The 24,211-nt window shown below is 42.1% G+C and overlaps 1 protein-coding gene across 1 annotated transcript in view; it reads right to left on the reverse strand.

The window, feature by feature from the left end:
- The window catches only part of LOC145391149 (uncharacterized), an 82,910-nt gene that overhangs the window by 51,146 nt on the left and 7,553 nt on the right, over positions 1–24,211 (reverse strand). Inside the window, exons 3-5 of the mRNA XM_080265828.1 lie at positions 9,438–9,491; positions 4,330–4,458; positions 3,000–3,152 (exon numbers count right to left, since the gene is read on the reverse strand). Coding sequence (XP_080121954.1) covers positions 3,000–3,152; positions 4,330–4,458; positions 9,438–9,491 — 336 coding nt within the window. The remainder of the gene's footprint in view (positions 1–2,999; positions 3,153–4,329; positions 4,459–9,437; positions 9,492–24,211) is intronic.

Raw genomic sequence — 24,211 nt, forward strand, 5'->3', positions numbered from 1 at the left:
CACCTATCAACCCAGCAAAATCTTCCACATGAGTACCCACTAATGTTTAATACTCGTAATATCCAGCTCAATCCTGCATCATCCTTGAACATGCTTGGGGTTTCATTCACTCGGGACTTATTTTGGAAAGATCATATTATATCTCTCATAAAATCTGCTTCCAAGAGATTAGGTGTGCTAAGCCGACTCCATACCTGCACAGTTGTTGACTTTAGACACGGGTTTCATTCGCCCCTGTGTAGAGTACAACTCTCATGTATAGGGAGGCTCCCCACATACAACTCTTCTCAGTAGGGTGGAGTCAAAGGCATTATGTCTCATAATCACTCCTCCTCTTACCGGATACCTTCAATTTCTGTTTCTTTGCCCCAATGTTGCATCTTTATCTCTTTTCTGTTGCTACATCAATGGTCACTGCTCCTCTGAACTGTCTGCTTGCATCCCTTCACCTCTATGACAGGTGCATAGCACCCGTCTAGCAACAAACTCTCATCCCTTTTCTGTCCAATTAACTAATGCAAGAGTTAACCATTACTCTCAGTCTTTTATTTATGCAGCAGATCAGCTCTGGAACTGTTTCCCTTTGTCTGTATTTCCTACTTCCTATGATCTCCAGTCTTTCAAACGCAGTGTGACCAGGCATCTCGAAATGAATGGATCTTGAATTTGGTTCTCTTTTGTTTTTGTTTTTTCTTGAAAGGAACAGTTTGTTGGCTCCTGGCCTTTGGTTCCTTCTCCTTTGCATAAAAAAATAGCAAAAAACCTTATTTATAGCCTTCTGAAGGTCAGTGCTCTTGCATTTGACTAGGTCAGTGCTCTTGCATTTGACCTTTCAAGGTCACTCAAGTTCAAAGGTCATAATGCCAAATGAAAGCCCATATGAGACTTCTTATATCTTGATAATGGTGAATATCTACCTTCAACCAGTTTCAAGTTTTAGCCCCCTGAATATCCGTGACCTTGTGTTTAACCTTCCAAGGTCACTCAAGGTCAAAGGTCATGGTACCAATTAAAAGCCCATCTGGGACTTCCTATCTGTTGGTAATAGTACATATCTATCGGCAACCAGTTTCGAATTACAGCCCCCTGAATAACCGTGATCTTGTGTTTAACCTTCCAAGGTCACTCAAGGTCAAAGGTCATGGTACCAATTAAAAGCCCATCTGGGACTTCCTATCTGTTGGTAATAGTACATATCTATCGGCAACCAGTTTCGAATTACAGCCCCCTGAATAACCGTGATCTTGTGTTTAACCTTCCAAGGTCACTCAAGGTCAAAGGTCTTGGTGCTAGATGAAAGCCCATATGGGAGTTTTTTTTTATAAGACAATGGTAAGTATCTCTATCTTCAACCGGTTTCATCTTATATCTCTCTGAAAATCTGTGACCTTGATTTTGACCTTTCAGGGTAACTCGACTGCCTTCAAAATTTTATCATTTTCTTTTGGGACCAGTGCCCACTTGTCCTGAAAGTTTCGTGTCATTTCATTCAAACACTCTTCTCTACTGTTGCTAACAAAGAAACAAACAAACTCAACCCAAGGAATATCTCGCCGAACTCCGTCCAGGCGAGTTAATAACACTAGAAAACAGAAAATACTATTAGCAGTTTTAACTCACCACATGACAAACTGTCGCTGAACCTGGCGATTTCAAAGCCCTTTATATAGTGGGCACTTCGAGGTGAACAGCTGGTGTACTAGGGCCCCCCTGGGGGCGATCTCAGAAACTACTAGTTCAAATGGGCCCATAGTCATTTCAGAACTGTTCCCCAATCTTGGCTATGTCCCACAAAGGGGGGCACGATAGCACAGTGGTAGCGCGCCGGACTCGTAATCGGGGGATTGCGAGTTCGAGCCTCGCCCGGGCTGCCGTGCCGGGAGTGGTAGCTCGCTCCTGTAACCCTAGCGGGGCTATATAGTCCAATACAGGGCTTAGTTCGGGGGAACTCCATTTCTCCCATTTTTTATGTCCCACAAAAATTTCAAGTCTGTATCTTTAGCAGTGCCTGAGAATCAGCAAATAGTTTATTTTTTGGTGTTTGTAACTGGAAAACCAGTCCTGGGACCTGGATGGTACTAAGTCATAAGGAACCGCCAACTGGGAGACAGATGGCCAAGTATGATGACCGTAGCTTTGAAATTGGGCGAATACGAGCAATTTATTTCTTTGTAGGAAAGAAGGAGAAGAATATTGACAAGAACAATGTAACTCACGACTGGTGTGGTGAGTTATAATAATTATAATAACAATCATCATCATCATCATCATCATCATCACTCTCATCATAAATATTATCATCATGATCATGATCGTTATTATCATTATCACTACCATATTAAAATCATCTTTAACTTTAATCATAATAATAGGCATAATCATTAGGTTCAGAGGGAGTCCGTGAGTGATAAGGTATCTCTGGTTTCCAAGTACTTGTACCGTAGAGGCAGTTTTACAGAGTGCACTTTAGACTTTTACCTTAACAGACCTAATATTTCAATACTCATAAAACCACGGTTAATACACCTGATATGCTAATATTTAAAAAGGCTTGCTTTAAGTGCACAATAGACCCGAATATAAACAGACATCGTACCTTGACTGAAACAATTCGTAGTATAAGACAAGAGACAAAACCATCAACCAGTACCCAAGATACTAACACAACCCAGACACCCTCGACCTCTCACTCCGCTAATTCTACTCTGTCTTTCTACAGTCTGTCAACATTTGGTTTTCTGAACTGTAGGGAAGCGAGTCGAGCTGCCTCTTTAACCGCTCCAGCAGGGGCCCATCACAGACCCTGTTTTGATTCCATCAGTACAGAAAACAACAGCTGGTCTTGCAGTTTACTGAAGTCGCATCATGGCGAATTTAACAGCAAGGATGAGCACCTAAAACATACAAAGGCCCCTGATGAATTTTCCATTTTCTTTGCTGGACATACGACACTAAAGCTCGGGTCTCATATGAAGTACACAAACTGTGGCCTCACTCACCGTGCCAGTGCCCCATATCAATCACGCCTCCGTCCTGCCTGCTCCACACCACGAGTGGTGGCGGCTTCCCCGCTGCCTCACACCTCAGTCGCAGGTTCTCACCCTCACGAATCACCACCACCGGCTGCTTGTTGCTCTTGTGTCGAGTTGACCCTGTGGGAAATATAGGAAAGTGGAAAAGCTAAAGGGAACGGACAGGAAAATTATGTAACTAAAGAGAACAGTGTAAAAACCTCTTGCAGGAAGTGAGGGAACGGAAGAAATCGGGGAGGGAAGTGGCAACATATGATGCAGACATTGAGAAAACTATGAAACGATTTGAAAAACGAACTTGTAAATATAAGAACTGGGAAGGAAGATGAAAACCGAAAAATGATACATCAAGGAACGGGGGAAGCAATTTAATAGCTGTTAAAGAATATGTAAAAATTAATCAAACAAAAAAAAAGAAAGTGGAAAAAATGCTCTCATCTGAAATTAACAAGAATATAATATGTAATCAGACTGTGCGACGTAATGCAAGCGAGGCACATAGCGTAAGAACTTTGTCATTGTGCTTTGGAGCAGAGAATGTGTAATGCTTCAGTGATGACTGAACGAGAGCGTGGCCCATTTCACTGGCAACTCCGCTCATAACTGCTCCTAATCTGGTCTTTCCCTCAACCTTTTCTTAATCACTTAATAAACTGGATGGAAATTGAACGGTGATGGTGGCAGGGATTGTGGAAATGATGGTGTTGCTAGTTGTTGTAATGGCGGTGATGGTGATGGTGACTGTGATACTAATAATGCTGTTGGTAATGCTAGTAGTGATGGTGATGATAATGATGATGACACTGATGCTGGACAAGATGATGGTGATGGTAGTGATGGCGATGGTGATGAAGGTTCTGTTGGTGATGCTGGTGTTCATGGTGATGTGGAAATGGTATTGGTACTGCTGGTGCGAGTGATGGTGACGGTAATGGTGGTGGTGCTAATTTTGCTGGTAGTGATGATGATTGTGTTCATGGCGTTGGTGGTGGTGGAGGCCAAAGTGAAGGTCTTGGTGATTATGCTGCTGCTTTTGTCTTTCTCTGATTTACACTCCAGTCTCAATAAGTACCTCTCTCTCTCTCTCTCTCTCTCTCTCTCTCTCTCTCTCTCTCTCTCTCTCTCTCTCTCTTCTGGTATAGATGGTTGGGTATGGAGTGCTGACGGTGTGGTGCTAATGGCGTGCCAGGTGTTGATGTCTGGAATGCCATCAGCGCGCGGGATCCCACTCTATCTGTACATCCATTCATCTATCTATCTCCTTATTTATCAGTTTATCTACCTATCTATCTCTCACCTGGTATAGATGGTGGTATAAGCAGTGCTGAGGGTGGTGTGCCAGTGACATGCCAGGTGTTGATGCCTGGAATACCATCCATACCAGGGCTGCCACTCTCGCCCTTCAGCCCTCGAGGTCCTGGTAAACCTGGGGGGAGGGGGGAATCGTAGAGAATTAGCCAAAACGTACGGGAAGTAAGAGAAAGCTGAAAATTAAATTTTTTTCCTTTCATGCAAAGGGAAAGAATCCAGTGGCACACAATATGTAAAACTTCTCAACTTCAAAGATACCTGGAGAAGGCGGGCGAACACGTGCAAAACTTTTTCCTTTCAAGATTCCTGAAAAATGATAAAAAATAGAACTAAATTCCAGATTCATTTATTTCGAGATGCCTGGACACAGTAGGAAAAACAGCTGGAAACACAGACTGCGGAAGACAGTTAAAGAAGTGAAAAGTTGCATTAATGAATGACTGAGAGTAACAATTCACTCCTGCACTAGAAAGCTGCACAAAAAATGTGTGTGTGTGTGTGTGTGTGTGTGTGTGTGTGTGTGTGTGTGTGTGTGTGTGTAATTAGACGGATGCTGCATATCCGCTATGATGAAACGAGTGAGCAAAACTCTGGTGATGTATGTTTGTTTGCAAGGCTGGCGTTGGGATACGTGCATGAATACAGAAGGACAAATAAGGAAATACAAAAATGAGTTTCTCTTTTTCAGTATAATTCCTTTAAACCACTCATCGATCTGAACACTATTTGATAGAAGCTGAGAATTCTGATCAATGATCTGTAGATACTTGGTAAATATTTTCTGGTAAAAGAAGTGTACTTCTTTATTGTAATGTGCCATAAACTGTTGACTGACCTATTGGAAATACCCCTTGTTGTAATTCGCCTTCTTCATGTTCCCTTTTGCTGCAATGCCCTAAGTATACTTCATAATACCTAGCAATAAAAGTTTCATGTTTATCTATAAAGTTAATTTGACAGTTTCCCCCATTTTACGTTAACAACTGTATTAAAAATGCTGAGAGGTTTTGGAACACGTTCCTAACGTTACGATATATACTTGTATGCGATGACATGATATCCCTTCTCTGGACATCAGTGCAATGAATATGGATTGGTGTGTATCTGAAGACTGAATTCTCGTTGGCTAAAGAGGTTTGTAAGATTTATTTCTCACCAGCTTACTTTTGTACTTGACATAGTAATATTCCCTTACATGTTATTATTGCAAACTATATCAATATGATGGAGCCAAAATACGAGTAACATATACGTAAAAAAAAAAAGGATACGATGAAAGTCAAAGTAATTTTCTAAGAATGAGGCGGGAATACGGCCCCTTGCCTACTGATACTGTATGCTGTGCCGGTACTCGAGATGTGTTTACTGAGGATTGTCTTAAAAGCGAATTATGTTCAGTTCTCTTTATGCTTTCATTTTTTTAGACCTGTGTTTGTTGTGGGATGTGTAATGGTGATGTGTGTGGTTCTTTATTCTACGTGGCATGGTGTTTATCTCTTCTTCAAAGTGAGCATGACGCACAAGTACAACTAGTACTATGCAGTTTTTGAAGGTTGCACAGTCAGTAGGCAAAATCCTGTATCCTCTCCTGCTCCTTTCTATGATGACTTTGATAATCAGCTTTGTGAACTCACAGCTCGTGACAAGAGTGGCCCGGGTATATGACTTAATAGTGAACAATGCCGGTTGCTGTGAATTAATCTGACTGATTATGAATTTCCTTGGAAAGAGAAGCAGAAGAGTCAACAAGACTTTTGTTGCTGGTAGGGTTTGTTGAGTCACTGATGAAATTTTGTTCCTTTATCAATCGTAATCAGTTTAACGTAGTCTAATATTTTCTGGTGGGGCACTTAGGCATTTTGTTTTCACTCCTGAGCTTGCGCCAGCAGTGGACATAGGATGATGATGATGATGATGAGGAAGTGGTTCTAACCGTAAGCATTGACTGACAGCCAAGAACACCAAGAAATGTTACAGAGGACAGTCATAGTGTTAACTATGATACTGTTAACGGAACATTTTAGAACTACCTATGGTATTATTTGCATTTGCCGCTAGCTCATAGAGTGTCCTATTCTGGAATGGGGCTGCACATTTGTGATGTGCTTGTTTTGGCCAACTGCTATTACCTGAAGACCCTTTTCTTGTTGTCATACGAGACTTCATAGCATTTCTTCCTTAGCAACATATTTGGCCTATTATCTTAAATTCTTAATATTCACTTGTATTTTAGCTACATATCTGTAATATCTGCAAAGTATCCATCGCAAGCATACAAGAGGATATTAAAGCATACGAGTAATATACAGAATCTAACGCTGTCGAAGGGAGCCGAGAAATTTCCTATACCAATGAGAATACAGGTTGTTTCATGTATAGGTAGTGGAGAATAAATCTAGTCACAGAAAGCCAGCCAGTAATCTGGTCCCGAATCTCTCCCCCAGTCCGACTGCTTTAGGGCTGAAGATATCTACTGCTTTGGAATAGCACACATCTAGACGGCAGGAGGAGTGGGGAAGGTTTGGCCCCTCGAGACAGCAATGCATCAGCCAGGAAACATATATCCCTGGTGCAGTCGGCTCCACTAACTTGTATTGGGCGAGGGTGAGGGTGTAGGGAGATCATATGGTGTGTACGTTTAGGGTGAGAGTAAGGGTTGAAAGATGAACGAGGGTATGAGGAAAGACTACAGGGTTAGTGCAGGTTAAGGCGAGAGTGAAGAGTAGACGTGTAGGGTAAAGTTATAGGGTGAAAGTGTTGGTCAAGTTGTGCACTGAGTGAGTCTGGTGAAAATGTAGACAAGAAGCACAGTGTACGTGTGGTGTACCCGGTGGGGATATAGAGGGTGGGTGTGGTGTGAAAATGAGGGTCAGATGAGAGAGAGGCTGTAGGAGGTGTAGGAGGTTAAAGAAAAAAAAAAGTATTGCGAAGATGAAGAAAGAGGAAAAGCATGCATGATGAGGGTGTGGGGTTAGGGTGTGATAAAAACGAGTATGTAAGGTGAAGCTGTGTGATGTAGGGTATAGGTTTTAACGTGATGGTACAGAGTAGGTGACTATTGAGGGTGAAAGGAATCTGGATGTATCATAAAATAGTATATTACAAATCGGAAGACGAAGAAAGAGAGATGAGGCTCAGTTTGTTGGGCAAGGTTGTTGAGTCAAGAGTGTGGGAACAATGAGCAGAATGAATATGTAAATTAAGAGTATAGGGTGACGGTGCAGGGTGGTGATGTTGAGTGTGAATAAACGGTAAGACTATAGTGAGGAATATAGGGAAGAGATAGGGTGAGGGCGCAGGGTGAGGGAGTAGCATGAGGATGTAGAGGGAGAAGATGTAAAGGGAGGGTGTAAGTTGAGTATACAGGGATGCAGGATATAGGGAGAGGATGTCAGATGAATGGGAAAGGGTTTGGGGTGAGGATGAAAGTTTGGAGGGTAGGTGTGAGGTGTCGGGAGAAAGGTGTAGGTGTAGACTGAGAGGAAAGAACGCAAGGTGAGGATGTTACGTGAGGGTGAAGAAAGAAAATGCATGGTGAATATGGATGCAGGGTGAGGTGGTAGTGTGGCGTGACGATATAGGATGACTGGGGACAAGGTAAGGGTGAGGATATAGTGGCAGTGTTATGGGTGTAGAGTGAGTGTGTACCCTGAGGATGAAGGATGAGGGTGTAGCGTGAAATTGTAGGGGGAATGCTGTAAGTTGGTGACACAGTGTGAAAGTCCTGGGTGAGGGTGTTGGTGTTGCGTGAGCCTGTAAGTAGCGTGAGACTGTTTTATAAGTGAGAAAGTAGGGTGAGTGTGTAGGGTAAGGATGCAGGATGAGGGACGTCGGGTGTAGGGTAAGGGTGTAGGGTGAAGATGCAGAGTGATGCAAAGTGAGGATATGAAGTAAAGTTACACAGGGAGTGTAGGGTGACTGTGAAGTGTGACGGTGGATGGTGAATGTCTAGTGTAAGGACGCTGAAGGAGGGATGTTGGGTGTAGGGTGAGGGTGTAGGATGAAGAAGCAGAATGAGGATACAAGGAAAAGATACATGGACAGTGTAGGGTGAGGATGAGAGTGAAGGTGTAGGGTGAGGACGCAGACAGACGACTGTAAGGTGAGGGTAAAAGGCGCGGTGTAGCATCAGGGTGTATGATATAAAGTGGGCTACAAAGGGTAGACTGAGGGTGCAAGGTGGTAGGTACACAGCATGGGGTGAAGGTGAGGGTGCAGGGTGTAAGGCAAGGGTGAGGGTGCAGGGTGTACAGTTTCAAGTATGGGATTAGGGTGTTGGGTAAGGAACTAAGGTATGAGGTACGGATGAGGGTGTGGGTGCAGGATGTAATGCTTAAGGTATGGGGTGAGGGTCAAGGGTAAGGATGTAAGGTACGAAGTGAGGGTTCAGGGTGTGCGTGAGGGTGTAAGGTGAGGGACTAAGGTGAGGGTGATGGAGAGGGATGTAGGGTGAGGCTGTAGGGTGTAGGATGAGTTGCTGACAGGGGTGTACTGTGTGAGTATAGGATATGTTTATACTGTGAAGCCTAATGTTTTGGGTAAAAGTGTTCTGTGTTGGATGCAGTTGTAAGGTGATGCTGTATGGTTTAGGGTGAGAGTGCAGGCTATGACTGTAGGATGAGTGCAATATGTAGGTGTAGGATGAGGGTTTACGTTGACGTGAGAGGTGAGAGTAAGACTGTAGGGTGAAAGTGTGAGGTAACATAATGAAATAGGTGAGAGCTGAGGGTTCAGGATGGGAAAAGAGGATGGTATGATAATGCACGACAAGGGAAAGTGTGAGTGTGGGACAGTATGGTAACGATGAACGGTGAGGCTAAGGGTGGGCAGTAAGGGTAAACAGTGAGAATGAGGGTGTACAGTATGTTTGAGCTGTAAGGGTGAGAGCGTACGGTAAGGGTAACAGTGCGGGTGAAGGTGTATAGTATGTGCGAACTGTGAGGATGAGGGTGTACGGTATGGATGAAGGGTGATATTGAGGCAGTACGGTAAAAAGGAACGGCGAGATTGAGCGTGTAGGGTAAGGATGAACGGTGAGGGTGAGGCAGTACGGTAAGGACGAAGACTGAGGGTGAAGGGAAAAGTTCACCTCACCTCTGATTCCCGGCTCTCCCTTAAGGCCTCTCTCACCCCTGGTTCCTGGGATGCCTGAAGAAGAAGGGAAAGTGTGTGGTTAGTCTCTGGATAATCATCATCATCATCATCATTATTATTATTATTATTATTCCCCACTATTATCATTGTAAATATAAAGTAGGGAAGTGTACGCCTTCATCATTAATGTTTACGACCACTGTCATTGATGTCGCTAAAATTATCATCAATGTAAATGTTAATTATATTTTCATCATTATTTTTGCCAAAATCATTAATACAGTTACCAACATAAACATCACCATTATCATCATTCTTATAACTATCATCACTCTCATCATCATCATCATCATCATCATCGTCATCATCATCATCATCATCATCGTCATCATCATCATCACCATATTCCCTGTTCAACAGACGCAGAAGACGGAAGACACGACCTATGAGCAGAGAAAAAATACAAAGGCAAATGAAGTATCAGTATTGTACTCAGTGAGTTCTTTTAATAGAAAAGGCGAACAAAGGTTTAGACCTAGGCGCATCCCCTGTAAGCCCCTAGTAACAACAATTTAACCCCTGGACTGCTGCAGGGAGATGGGTAATAGGCTGTGATTCACCAGTATGACCAATTTACTGAACACTGAAAAAAAATCCAATATCTCATCGTCTTGAAAATGGTGCGAAACACATACCCATAAAATAATTTTGCTCACTTTAGTTTTGAAGTTATTGTGCTCGGAAATTTCTCAGCTGATGGGATCCAGCAACTACGCGAGTGGGACTTGGTAATGTCAACACCTCTTTGAGTTGCCTGTTGCTGTTGTTGTTTTAGATATTCCTCCCGCAGGAGGACCAGGCCAAATGAGGGCCCGCAAGACAAATGCTTAGAAAATGAAGGGGGCTCTTAAGAGATCTGCGATGGTGGGAGGCTCGCCCAACTCTCAGCAGCAGATGGAGGAACTGAGATGGGTGGGCCCTGATCCAGGTCGGCAGACGGCGGAGGGTCCTCAACGTCCAGATAGGCGGGAGGGAGAGGAGAAATCCATCCCCCCTCGGCTGCTGGCGGCGGAGAGTTAGTCTCGCCAAGTTCAGGAGTGGAGATGTTGACTAGGCGAGAGATGGACTGCGACCGCCTTGAGTTACCAGTTAGTCTAAGAAGCCATAAATTGAGCGTGACGAGCTACTTTCGAATTTATTCATCATTTGCACTCTTCCAGTAGCCTTAATCATTAAAACCATTTTCAGGCCTTCGGTGACCTATGGTTGAGGAGGTACTAGCTGACTGGCCTGTCTGTCCCTGCATGAGTGGGTGCGTGCTTGCATCCATAATGCTTCTCTGGCTGCAATATCTCCTGAGCCCATCGACAGTGTTCCACCAGACTAATGTCGGTGCTGCAGTATGAGATGAGCTGATTAGGTCAGCTAGGTCAAGGGAACATAGGTCACAGTAATATGAGACTGATATTGTTTTTGCTTGAAAGTGCTAGTCTATAACTAAACCCATCAACGGATTTCAGCCAAACTTTTGTCAGTAACACAGTATGAAGCGTGATTAAATAATTAGGTCAGCAAGGTCAAGGGGTCAAAAGTCAATGTCTTTTGACTTAGTTTATCCTTGTTAGCGTGATATCTCCTGAGCCCCTCAGTGGATTTTGACCACACTTTTGTCAGCATACAGTATGAGTGGACAATGAAATGATAAAGTTAGCAAGGTCAAGGGATCAAAGGTCAAGGTCACATGGGTGTGGGTAGGATATCTCCTGGACCTCTCCATGGATTTCGACCAATGTTTTGTCAGTGATAGAGTATGAAAGGATGATGAATTGATTAGATACACAAGATCAAGAGGTCAAAGGTTAATGTCATATGAGGTCAATTTAGTTTATCTTTTGCCTCATTTCAATCATCCTATCTTTTCACCTCACTCTTTCCCTTCACCTTCTTCCTTCCCTCCCTCCACCTTTCACTCTCCATGGATGTCGGGCAGTGCAGCATCCCGGGAGTGGCAGTCCAGGGATCACCGACCTTCCTTCTGTCCTCTCTCCCTCTATTGTGTGTGTGTGTGTGTGTGTGTGTGTGTGTGTGTGTGTGTGTGTCTTGTATTCTCATCTTTTAGGGACTCGCTGTCACCTCTGTTTTAACGATGTATTTATTTTACAAATTCCACTTTTTTAAGCTAAGGTGTTAATACGCATAATGTGGCAAGGAGGAGGTAGTAGGAAGTGCCCTTTGCCAATGAGAATGAGCCAGTGATGTGCACAGGTGGTTAGGGGTGGAAGGGGATGGAAGAGGTTTGGACAGGGAGTGATTACCCATCTCCAGTCAGGATTTTCGGGTTTGGCCTGCCAACTGGGCCGTTTGTTTCCCCACCTCGGGCCCAGCTCATCACTTCTCTCTCCACCTCCAAGCTTTTTGCCTTTCTTTCCCCCAGCTGGCCAGCTCCGGTAGGTTGCCCCCCACCTACCACCCAAAACCTCCATCAGGAGTGCTGTGACTCAGTCCCTCACCACAACCAAGATGGTGGTGGTGGAATGAACTGATTAGATCAGCAAGGTCATAGATGTTGTATGATGAGTCCGTAAGCAATGCTTGGCAGAGGCATACCAAGTGACTCTGTGCTGTCAGCTCAGTTTCCAATATCTTAGTGTTTCATTTGCGACCGGTTTCAACCTTCCCTGGGTGTAGAAGGGAACACCAGTCGAACAGGGTGGTATTCCCGTGGACGATGGAAAGCTGAAGTAAGGACAGCTGGAACTCCCATTTCATCAGCCCTCTGGTCTAGCTACTTACCCTCCTTCTTTGCTGAACTTTTTCAGTGTTTCGGTAACACAAAGTGTAGGCCTGCATGCTCCCCAATACAACTTCCTCTAACTGTCAACACCAAAATACATGCACATTACACACTGCACTTCCAATTCAAAACTTGTTAAAAATGGCACCTCAACACCAAATCTCAGAGTCCACAGGGGGATGGGGGCCAGAAATGCCTCCATCATCCGCCCCCTCTCCTGGTGACGACCAACCTAGATGCCTGGAACCGCTGTTTGACTCGTTTCTTAATTTCTGCAACATTTGGGGCTTGTTTTCTAACCTTCTCTTTGTTGAACACCACCTCTTCCCCTGTAAACCTCATCTCTTCCTTAAAGAGATTCAACTACTTGAGATGACTTAGCAAACCCTTCACTGTATTCTCCTATTTTCTCTCTGCTCATTTCAAAGCTTAAGGTGATTCTTGTGTACGTGTATGCAACACCCTATCTTGCTCTAGTGTTCCTGAACTTGAAACTTCCGAATTCTCAACACTCTGGCTCCTGCTATCCTGTCATTCTCTGACTAAATATTTCTGTGCTGTTTACTTATTCCTTAACCCCTAAAGGGCGGTCAACATTTCCAAACGTACGCTAAGGAAAGGGTGGTTGACATTCCGGAATCCATTTATATTCTGTGGGCCTATTATATGAAACAAATGAGAGATGTGACAAAAGTGCCAGTTAGGACATGACTATGTCTCACGACACCACCTTGAGTCACTTCCAGTTGATGCAAGTGGCCGCAAACAACAGAGGGGGTGTGTTGTGTACAAGAATTCAGTGAGACACCTAGGTAAACACAGAGATGTGACTGTGATGCCCTGAGTGTGGTGTGGGTCTCTTTATCAATAACTTCTTTACAAAGCACCACACTCTAAAGACATATTAGTGTGAACAGTTGTAATATACAGTTGTACATAATATTTACATACATATGATTATAGCTGTAGAGACATAATGTAAAAATAACATATTTTAGGCTACTGTTACAAATAAGAGCAGAAATCAAGACTCTCTGCCTGCCTGCTCTCAGCTGCGTGCCACTGAGAATGACCTTGACGCGCCACCACCCTTCTCACTCACCTCTCACGACCACCCAGCCCGTGCACAATTTGAAGAAACATCAAATTCTTTGTTATTTTTTTCAACTATTCTGATCCATTTATGCATGTTTTCCCTGATCTGATAACACTTTTTTTTTCCCAAAATAATTTGTCCCACACGTACGTAAAATTGGGAAGCAGCCCGCCGTTTAAGGTTTAATTCTACTATGAAAAATTCTCCGAGAGTCTTACTTCTAAGATGGAAAACATCCTATCCCTGAAAGCTCCATTCTGGGTGATTTCAATGTTCACCACCACCTTTGGCTCTCCTCCCCTTTCAGTGATCCACCTGGTGAACAAGCTTACATCTTTTCTATCCTTAATGACCTAGAGCAGCTTGTACAGCACTCTACCCATATCCGTGACTGCCACAGAGAGAGTTTCAACATATCTAACCTCTTTGTTACAGCTACTCCTTCTCCTTACACTGTTAATCTTTTATCTCTGCTACACTCCTCCAGTCACAACCTTATCATACCTTAACCTGTCCAGTCACTGCAGTAAGGCCTGTGGATCCTCCCAAAAAGTGGTGGCTATATCGCTGTGGAGTTGTTGACTGGGAGGCCCTCAGGCAGTATTTCACTGATTTTTCCTGGAATAATTGCTGCTTCCACAGCCGAGGGTCAATTGAGTGTGCCTCACGCATTATGGAGGCTATTTTCTTGGGCAAAGAAACATACATTCCTTTCTCTTATCCTGTGACCAATGCCAAAAAAAAAAAAAAAAAAAGATTTAATCACAACTGTTTTAATGCTGTCTACAACAAGGACAGGGCTTACAAAAGATACCAGATCCTCATCTCTTTTATGTTTCTGGCTGGAGTCGTTTAAAATCAGTTCTTCACTCAGCTAAAAATAATTTCATTCATACTGAATGCTGTGAATTCTCCAACTCAAATTCTTCCCGCTCTTTCTGGCACCTTGCCAAAAACCTTTCTAACAACTTTATCTTTCCCTCCGCTTTCCACCCTAATGGCTCTGTAGCTCTTTCTTCTACTGATAAAGCAGAACTCTTCACTCAGACTTTCTCCTCCAGCTCCACCTTAGATGATTCTGGTGCTGTTCCTCAACCACTTCCCTCTGTCCCTCACTTCCTCATGGCTGACAATAAAATTTCTTCAATTGGTGTATTATCTGCCATCACTGGCCTCAGTACTAACAAGGCATATGGGCCTGATGGAGTCTTTCCTGTTGTCCTCAAGAACTGTGTTTCTGTGTTTACACCCTGCCTAGGCAAGCTCATTCGCCATTGTTTGTCAACTTGTACCTTTCCATCTTGCTGCAAGTTTGCTCTCATTCAGCCTGTCTCAAAGAAGGGCAAACATTCCAAGACCTGTAACTATCGCCCCATTGCTTTAACGTCCTCCCTTTTCAAAAGTTTTCGAAGGTTAGTGACAAAAAATTTTAAGCACCTTTCTTATCACAATCTTCATTCTTATTATGAGTATGGCTTCTGCTCCGCTGGTAATCTTCTCACCAACCTTTCAGACTCCTGGTCATCTTCCTTTCGGGACTCTGGTGAAAGGTTTGCCATAGGCTGTGAAACCTATGCCCAGAGTCAGACACATAAAAAAAAATGACATCAAAGGCTTTCGATCGGATCTGGCTTAAATCCTTAATTTCCAGACTGCCCTCATGTGATTTCTATCCTTCTACCTGTGCCTTCATCTCCAGCTTCCTTTCTGTTCATTCTATGGTTGCCGTTGTAGACAACCACCATTCTTCTCCTATAGCAGTCAATTCTGGTATTCCTCACGGCTCTGTCCTATCACCAACTCCCTTCCTTCTGTTCATCAATGACCTTCAAAGCTCTACATCCGAGTAACCATATCCACTCCTATGCTGATGACTCCACTCTTCACCTCTCCATCTGCTTCCCACAGCATCCATCTTAGCAATTACTTCAACAAACAAGCGATGAGACTATGACACACCTAATGTCTGACTTGGCTCCTATCTCTGACTGGAGTAAAAGTAGTCTTGTTGTTTTTAATGCTTCAAAAACTCAATTCGTACATCTTTTAATCCATCTACAACTTCTGTAGGAGTATCCCCTAACTTTTACCATTATCAGACTCAATCCTACATCATCTTTAAACATACTTGGTGTTTCAGTTTCTCGAGATTTATATTAATAAGATCATATTACCTCTCTTGTAAATCTGTCCCCAAGAGAATAGGTATGCTAAGCCGACTCCATGCCTTCTTTACCTGTACATTTGTTGACTGTATACATGGGTTTTATTTGCCCCTGTATAGGGTTCAACTCTCATGTCTGGGTAGGCTCCCCATATACAACTCGTCTCAAGAAGGTGGAGTCAAAGGTTTTTCGTCTCAGTAACTCTCCTCTGCTTCCCTGCTCCCTTCAACTTCTGTTTGCCACAATGTTGCATGTTTATATCTTTTCTATCACTATTTCAATGGTCATTGCTCCTCTGATCTGTCTGCTTGCATCCCTCCACCACTATGGCAGGTGTGTACCACCCGTCTAGAGCAAAACTCTCATCCTTTTTCTGTCCAACTGTCTAATGCAAAAGTTAACTGCTACTCCCAGTCCTTCATGTATGCAGCAGGTCAGCTCTGGAGCTGTCTTCCTCTGTCTGTATTTCCTACCACCTATGACCTCCAGTCTTTCAAATGCAGTGTTTCCAGGCATCTCAAAATGAACAGACCTCGCATGTGGCTCTCTGTTATCTTGTTTTTGCTTATTCTCGGAAGGAGCAATCTTATGGGCTTCTGGTCTTTGGTTCCTTCCTCCTTATATAAAAAGATAATAATAACTCCATCGTTATTGATCGGGAAGTGCATGAATTTCCTTCATGGTAACTACTGTTACTTTGTTTCGGGGATCAACCTTTGCAATGGGGCTGAGAGATGACAGAAAGCCTAATATCTCATCAAAACAGCATGGTGCTGCTCTGAAATGAAACTTCGTGGTGCGTCGATGTTCCAGTCACATGGGGTAGGCTACATGACCCTTGATTTGTTTCATATGGGATAAGTAGCACAACACGGGTTATATAGGCCCACAGTAGTTTTGCGGCGGTTTGTTTCCAAATGAGAATCGATTCGTCTGTAAGTAGCCAATATGAAATGCAGTACACGTAAGAGTTATACAATTTTGGCCCAGCAAGTATTGCAAAGTTCGATGCATTGCCTGAGGATAATAAGAAGTGAATGGAAAGTTTTTAATGAGTCATACAAAGATTCACTATGGTTTCAACCATTCTTCCTCATTTTTAATTACTGTTTAAAAACTTATATACATTTGTCTATATTACGTAAATACTGTTGTATCTCATACCTAAATGTGCAGATGTATGATGTCTCTCAATAATCATTGCCCTGAAATCCAAGCCAGCCTAAAATGAGCAAATGGCCAAAGTAAAACACTATAGTGAAATTATTTTTATTTGCTTCAGCCTGGGGAAGTGACTTTTAGTTCATTTCTGTTGCTCTCAGATGAACTTAATTAGATTATGAGAGCTCCCGTAACAGTGAAAGAATTATTGAAGGTTCCGTCTAACCCCTCCAGTTGGAAAACGCTGCCAAGAGTTGACTATTGTCTTACGCTGTTACCCAGAATAAAATATATGCTAGACAATGTTCAAAGAGCACAGCGACTGAGTCTGAACTCTGAACTTGAGTTGTGACCTTGTCCTTTGATCGTATGTACACCACAGTTGACCCATTTCTTCCCATCCCAGCACACAGCGAGAGTGTCAGTTTTAATACACCTCATAACTGACATTGATGTGACGAAAAGCAGCACACTAAACAATGAACTTCTTCCCATCCCAACACACAGTGAGTGTGTCAGTTTTGATCCACTTCGGATCAGGTATTCATGAGCTAACCTGCAGCCTAAACGTTGAATTCGATTCTTGATCTTTGACTTTGATCTATGATGGATCTACGAGAAAATCAAATAACTTCCTGCCAGACACGCATACAGTATATAAGCAAATTTGTTCCAAGTCGAAACAAGCACCAACTAGAGGGACACTCAGTGGAGCGCATCTCACTAACAAGGGCAGCGTAATTTCCAAATCACTCTTCATAACGGGTTAGGTTTTCTCATTACTGATTAGGGTTCACAAAAACGTTTTCCGGATCCAGAATCTGTGATACAGACCGGATCGGTCTCAACGGTTAATCGATTGTTCCCTGGGACATGGGCAATCTTTTGAGTAACCCTGCTAACAGACAAACAAACAGGGATGCAAACATATTCTCCTTATCGGAGAGAATGAATATATTGTTAGGATAGACACATACACACATGTAGATACATACCGCTAAGAATAAACCATGTAGGCTGTAATAGGCTGGAGGAAAAACACCAGAAGTAGAGAAAAAGATCCAGGACATATTCAACAATGCCCAGGGATGGAGACTATATAGTGTAGATACATGCATAGATAGTAGCTACTTCAGTAACAACAACAATGCCCTCAACATCACCACTAACTTAGGTCCTCTGGCTGGCTGAAAGTTTCATTGTGAAAGTGTACAATTGCAGACAGTAATGTCGATTCACTTTTTAGCCGAACAAATATAAAATTCTTACACTGTGCTCTGAAAAGCTTGTTAGCTCAATTACAAATACAACTATTATAGTCAGATCGTTTTCATCTGAGGAAACTGGACCACACTCATAGCTCAAATACCAAGTCATGGTTGCATAAAATTCTATGATCCATAATTATGAAGAAGGTTTGAGTCTCCTTGGTTATTATTCAAATCCAACCTTCAGTACGATTACATCTGGCCAGAATTTCAGCTGAAATTGCTTGAGGATCGGTGTCAGATGAAAACAAACCAAATATACTTCTCAGCAAGAATTTATTTTACTTTGCTACTGATTTGGGCTTTATTAAGTATTTGCTTTGTTGCATCAATACGTAGACTTTATTAAACATAATAGGTATGAAGTCAGTGTTCTATTTTCTAACAGGCGAAACTGAAAACTTTGACATAACTAAAGTAATTCTTGTGCAATGAAACATTTTATTTAACTGCCCATGTTCATTTTAAAAAATAAATAAATAAATAAAAATAATGACAGATGTCAGTCTTCCCGACCTCTTCAACTATATGGGTTATAATATTTAGTCTAACAGAATCCTTAGATTATTGCCTGTAGTACTCAACAACGATTAGAATTAATATGGTCAAATAATTACGTAAAGGAAAAAGATAAGTTGTTTTTAAATGAAAATAAGGGAGTGAAAACATAAAAGGCAGTTGCCACGAAAAGACGGAACTGGGCATGACAATATGGTTCCCGTAGAATTTAAATTAAAAAACTGAATTGGTAAGGTGGTCCCCACAGATTAACAAGCACTTACCTATTTAAAAAAAAAAAAAAAGTAACAAAAAAAAAGATAAAACTAAAAATGTTGGTTCTTCAGTCACCAGTACTGAATCGGTAAAAGAACAAAATATATGTGATACATAAATATAAACATACAACTAACACCTTTAGGGACGTAGGAGCGTTTACACGTCCTCAATTATTGGGGAGAAAAGTTTATGAGGGCATTAATGCATTTTCTCCTTTAACACTAATTGATTTGTAAACTATGTAGATGAATGCCTTGAGATCGTGGGGCACGTTTTCGCATCATGCTCTCCCTTAGATGAATTGATGAGAAGTAACGTAGCAGAATATGCGATATTAGCATATTACTGAACTGTGGGAAATCGGCTCAGCAGACAGTCTGACAATGTCGTCTGAGCTGGGAGGTACAGCCCATACATGGCGAGTGGCAACTGGTGTGTACACTGGAAGTATCAACCGCATCTTTACACTGCTCTATTACCCATTTATTTTCAAATTGCAATACCTTAGTTGCTCTCTTCGTCTCTAGAATAATCTATACTTTATATACATAATCGATGCATAATTCATCATTAAAGAGTACATGGCTTGCATATGAAAAGGCAAAAAATGCCCTTGGCATGACAGATAGAGCCTAGTGTTCATTCTTAATTTAAAAAAAAAATCATATCCAAAACCGATTGCCATATCAACATGCAGTTGATTGCGTCCTTTTTCGAAAGGGTTGTACGATAATATACACTCGTAAATATGAACACCATTTGCCACTCTCTACTAAAAAAAAAGAAAAAAAAAAAAGCCATTAAAACCAAAACGGTCATTCGAGTTTTTTTTTTTTATATGCGAGGAAGAAGGAACCAAAGGCCAGGAGCCCGCAGTAACAGTTCCCTCCAAGAGAAAAACAAAATACAATAGAGAGCCAAATTCAAGATCCGATCATTTCGAGATGCCTGGACACACTGCGTTTGAAAGACTGGAGATCATAGGCAGTAGGAAATACGGACAGAGGGAGACAGTTCCAGAGTTGACCTGTTGCATAAATGAAAGACTGGGAGTAACGGTTAACTCTTGCATTAGAGTTGGACAGAAAAGGGATGAGAGTTTCCTGCCAGACGGGTGCTACGCGCCTGTCGTAGAGGTGGAGGAATGCAAGCAGACAGTTCAGAGGAGCAGTGACCATTAAAGCAGCGATAGAAAAGAGATAAAGATGCAACAGTGCGGCGAAGAGACAGAGGTTGAAGGGAGTCAGTAAGAGGAGGAGAGTTAATCAGACGAAAAGCCTTTGACTCCACCCTATTGAGAAGAGCTGTATGTGGGGAGCCTCCCCACACATGAGAGTTGTACTCCACACAGGGTCGGATAAAACCCCTGTATAGAGTCAACAATTGTGCAGAGGTAAAGAAAGAGCGGAGTCGGCTTAGCACACCCAATCTCTTGGAAGCAGATTTTACAAGAGATGTAATATGATCTTTCCAAGATAAGTCCCGAGTAAATGAAACCCCAAGCATGTTCAAGGATGATGCAGGATTAAGCTGAATATTATTAAATATTAGTGGGTATACCTGTGGAAGATTTTGCTGGGTTGATAGGTGTAAGAAATGAGTCTTAGATGCATTAAAAACAACCATATTATTTTTACTCCAGTCAGAGATACGAGCCAAGTCAGACATTAGGTGTGCCATAGCCTCATCCCTTGTTTGTTGAAGTAACTGTTGAGATGAGCGTTGCGGGAACCGAATGGAAAGGTGAAGGGTGGAGTCATCAGCGTATGAGTGGATAGTGTTAGATGTACAGCTTAGAAGATCATTGATGAATAAAAGGAAGAGAGTTGGTGATAGGACAGAGCCCTAAGGAACACCAGTGTTGATAGATCTAGGAGAAGAACGATGGCCGTCTACAACAGCAGCTATAGAACGACCATAAAGGAAGCTAGCGATGAAGGCACAGATAGAAGGATAGAAACCGTAGGAGGGCAGTTTGGAAATTAAAGATTTATGCCAGACTCGATCGAAAGCCTTTGAGATGTCAAGTGCAATGGCAAAGCTTTCGCCAAAGTCCCGAAAGGAGGATGACCAGGAGTCTGAAAGGTAGTTGAGAAGATCGCCAGTTGTGCGTCCCTGACAGAACCCGTACTGACGATCGGAAAGAAGATTGTGATAGGAAAGATGCCTTAAAATTTTTCTATTGAGAATTGACTTGAAAACTTTTGAAACACAGGACGTTAAAGCAATTGGACGATAGTTGGAGGGTTGGGAGTGGTCACCCTTCTTTGGGACTAGCTGAATGAGAGCAAACTTCCAGCAAGAAGGAAAGGTACAAGTTGACAGACAAAGGCGAAAGAGTTTGCCTAAGCAGGGTGTAAGCACAGAAGCACAGTTCTTGAGAACAACAGGAGGGACCCCATCAGGCCTATATGCCTTGTTAGTACTGAGGCCAGTGATGGCAGAAAATACATCAGCTGAAGAAATTTTAATGTCAGCCATGGGGAAGTCAGAGGGGGGAAGTGATGGAGGAACAGCACCGGAATCGTCTAAGGTGGAATTGGAGGAGAAAGTCTGTGCGAAGAGATCTGCTTTATCAGTAGAAGAAATAGCTACAGAACCATCAGAGTAGAAAAGAGGAGAGAAGGATGATGAGGTAAAGTTGTTATAAAGATTTTTGGCAAGGTGCCAGAAGGAGTGGGAAGAATTCGAGTTGGAGAGTTGAGAGCATTTAGTATGGATGAAATTATTTTTAGTAGGGCGAAGAACAGACTTAGCACGATTCCAGGCAGAAACGTAAAGATGATGTGATTCAGGGGTGGGTTGGCTCCGGTACCTTTTGTAGGCCCTCTCCTTGTTGCGAACAGCATTAGAACAAGCGTGATTAAACCAAGGCTTTCTTGAGTTAGTCAAAGGGTATGAGAAAGGAATGTATGCTTCCATGCCCGAGAGAATAACCTCCGTAATGCGCAAGGCACACTCAGATGGCTCTCGGCCATGGAAGCAATAATCATTCCAGGGAAAATCAAAGAAGTGCAAAACTATACCAATTTTCTATTACACCATACTTTTATAATTTACAATATTGTATTTGGTATCACAGTGTTGAGCAGGAGCCAAACGCCATATACAAACCCACTGACTAACGCTGCAGTCGTTATGGGCTACGTGGCACGTCAATGAAAATGGCCGAAACGCTGTAGAGACACAAACTGGTTGCACTACACGGCATACATACCGGTAATTACGCTCCAACAAGCAGTTGGTTTAATTCTCTTCCTAAAAAGAAACACTTTAATATTATAAATGCCCATTTCCCATATCTCTTCATTAAAAAATAAAATGAAAACAAAAGATAGATAATGGTATGGTACAGGATGGCACAAGATGCTGTTCAACCTATCACGCTACATTATTATTTTCCACTTTGGATTTGGAGTTGCTTTTATGTTTCATCTACTGAAATTTCCTTTTCCTCCATACCCCTTTCATAAGAACAGCTCTAATAATTTGTGCACTGGGAGCGAAACAAAATCCTGTAAACACCAACATTGCATCACAGTACTAGGGGTGGTGTTCTATTTTAAAAGTCCAGTTTCTCCCGTTTTGATCATGATTGAAACGTCTAGTTTGCTCTATTATCTTTGATAGGAGTTGTGGTTTACGATTCTGTAATAAAAGCACATTCTTCACAAATCTTTAGGTGAAAACCAGCTAAGAGTATTGTATCTACATCGGGCACCAGATTTTTTTTTTTTTTTTTTTTTTTTTTTTTTTTAGTTCCCGAACTGTTGGGTTTATCTCAGTTCTGTTTGTTGCAACATGCTCAAAGATATTATTTCTTTCTATCCGTACAAGATTTGTGCACATACATCACGCACCAGAGATACAGGAAGAGTGGGAAGGTATTGCTACTCCATAGCTTTTAAAAACCTGGCATCACATTATCCAGCTAGAAGTGGTTCCCAGTGACATTTTTCAAAATCATTTGTCTCCATTACTGAGTATGAGAAACGTCTAGCTTCCTTTGTACTCTTCGTAGACAGTTGTACTTTACGATTCCGCAATTAAAATAAAACACACACACACACACACACACACACACACACACACACACACACGTACACATCTGTATGTGAAAACCAGCTGAGAGTACAGTGTGTATAAGCATTTCACACGCAGCTTGGTTTTGTTTTCCATAAAACTCATAGCTCCTAAACTTTAGGTTTGATATCATTTCTATGTGTTACTTCGTACTGCGAGGTAATTTTCCTTTGTATCCATACCAGATTTTTGTACATAAATAAATTAACGGTGATAGGGAATGGGTGGGAATCTACTGTTACTCTGCAATTTAGATTTATACTCGTCTAAATTGGTTTTACTTATCCTTCCATCGTATTTTTTTGGCATCCACGTGAAAATGCATCTTTTACTATGTCTCGAGACATAGGTTTCACAACAGTATGACTAAATTTACGTGCTGAAAAACGCTAAGTAAATAATTTCTTAGAAAATGATTTCTGGGACAACACGCACTCAGCAAGCACCGAAGTGCAGTGTAGCTGTGGCACAAAGTATAGAGGTTAAAATGCTAACCAGTTTTTACTTACCTAACACTCATAGACAACAGACCTTAGACGAAAATGTGGATTATCGATTTCGTTGTCACTGACTAAAAACAGGACGGTTTGCTTTGTTTGTGGGATTGAAATAGGGAGGATTGTTTTCCAAAACATACGCAGCCGACTCTGTAATAATCCCAGAAGGGGTGGCCTAAGACAAATTGCCTCCATATCACCTTGCCCTCCGCCATCAGGAAGCTTTCCCTCCAACAGACACCTACCTTACTTATACGAGTATCCCTCTCCACCAGCTCAAAGTTCATTTCCCCCTCTCCCTCTCTCCCTCCACCTCTCTCACACACTCCTATTCAGTGTCTCATTCTCCATACAGTCCTTACAGCCAGTACATTTCAAGATCTTCCAACCACTTTCTAGCATATCCAAATCAATACCATAATGTTTCTTAACTTCCTCATTTTGCCTGTCTCTTTCCACGTAAATACACACACACACACACTCACACACACACACACACACACACACACACACACACGAGTCTCAGTTATTTGCAGCTGCATGGGTTCCGATTAAGTCATCTCACAATCGCATCAGGACAGGGATACCTTTCTTATCTTACCAGAATTAAGTTCAGACAGTATCACACTGACATCATGCTATTTGCTAAATGGAACTCTCGTTACTGTAAGCAGTGTGAGCAACTAGAGTAACTGAAATAAATAATGGATTCACGGTTGATCAGCAGTATGTCGTTTCCCTTACAAAAACAAAGCGGTCAGAATGATACATTTTCTCATATATTGTATTTTACAGAGAAAATGTACTTTACATTTAAAAATAACACTGTGTAACAAACTTAAATCATTTTTTAATATATTAATTTTTACGCTATTTCTTATCAGTGTCAATGCGCAGATTCCATATATGCTATTTGTTTTTGTGTAAATCTAG

This window comes from Coenobita brevimanus, chromosome 17, assembly GCF_032717465.1.
Source record: "Coenobita brevimanus isolate Jiangsu-jjx chromosome 17, ASM3271746v2, whole genome shotgun sequence".
NCBI lineage: Eukaryota > Metazoa > Arthropoda > Malacostraca > Decapoda > Coenobitidae > Coenobita > Coenobita brevimanus.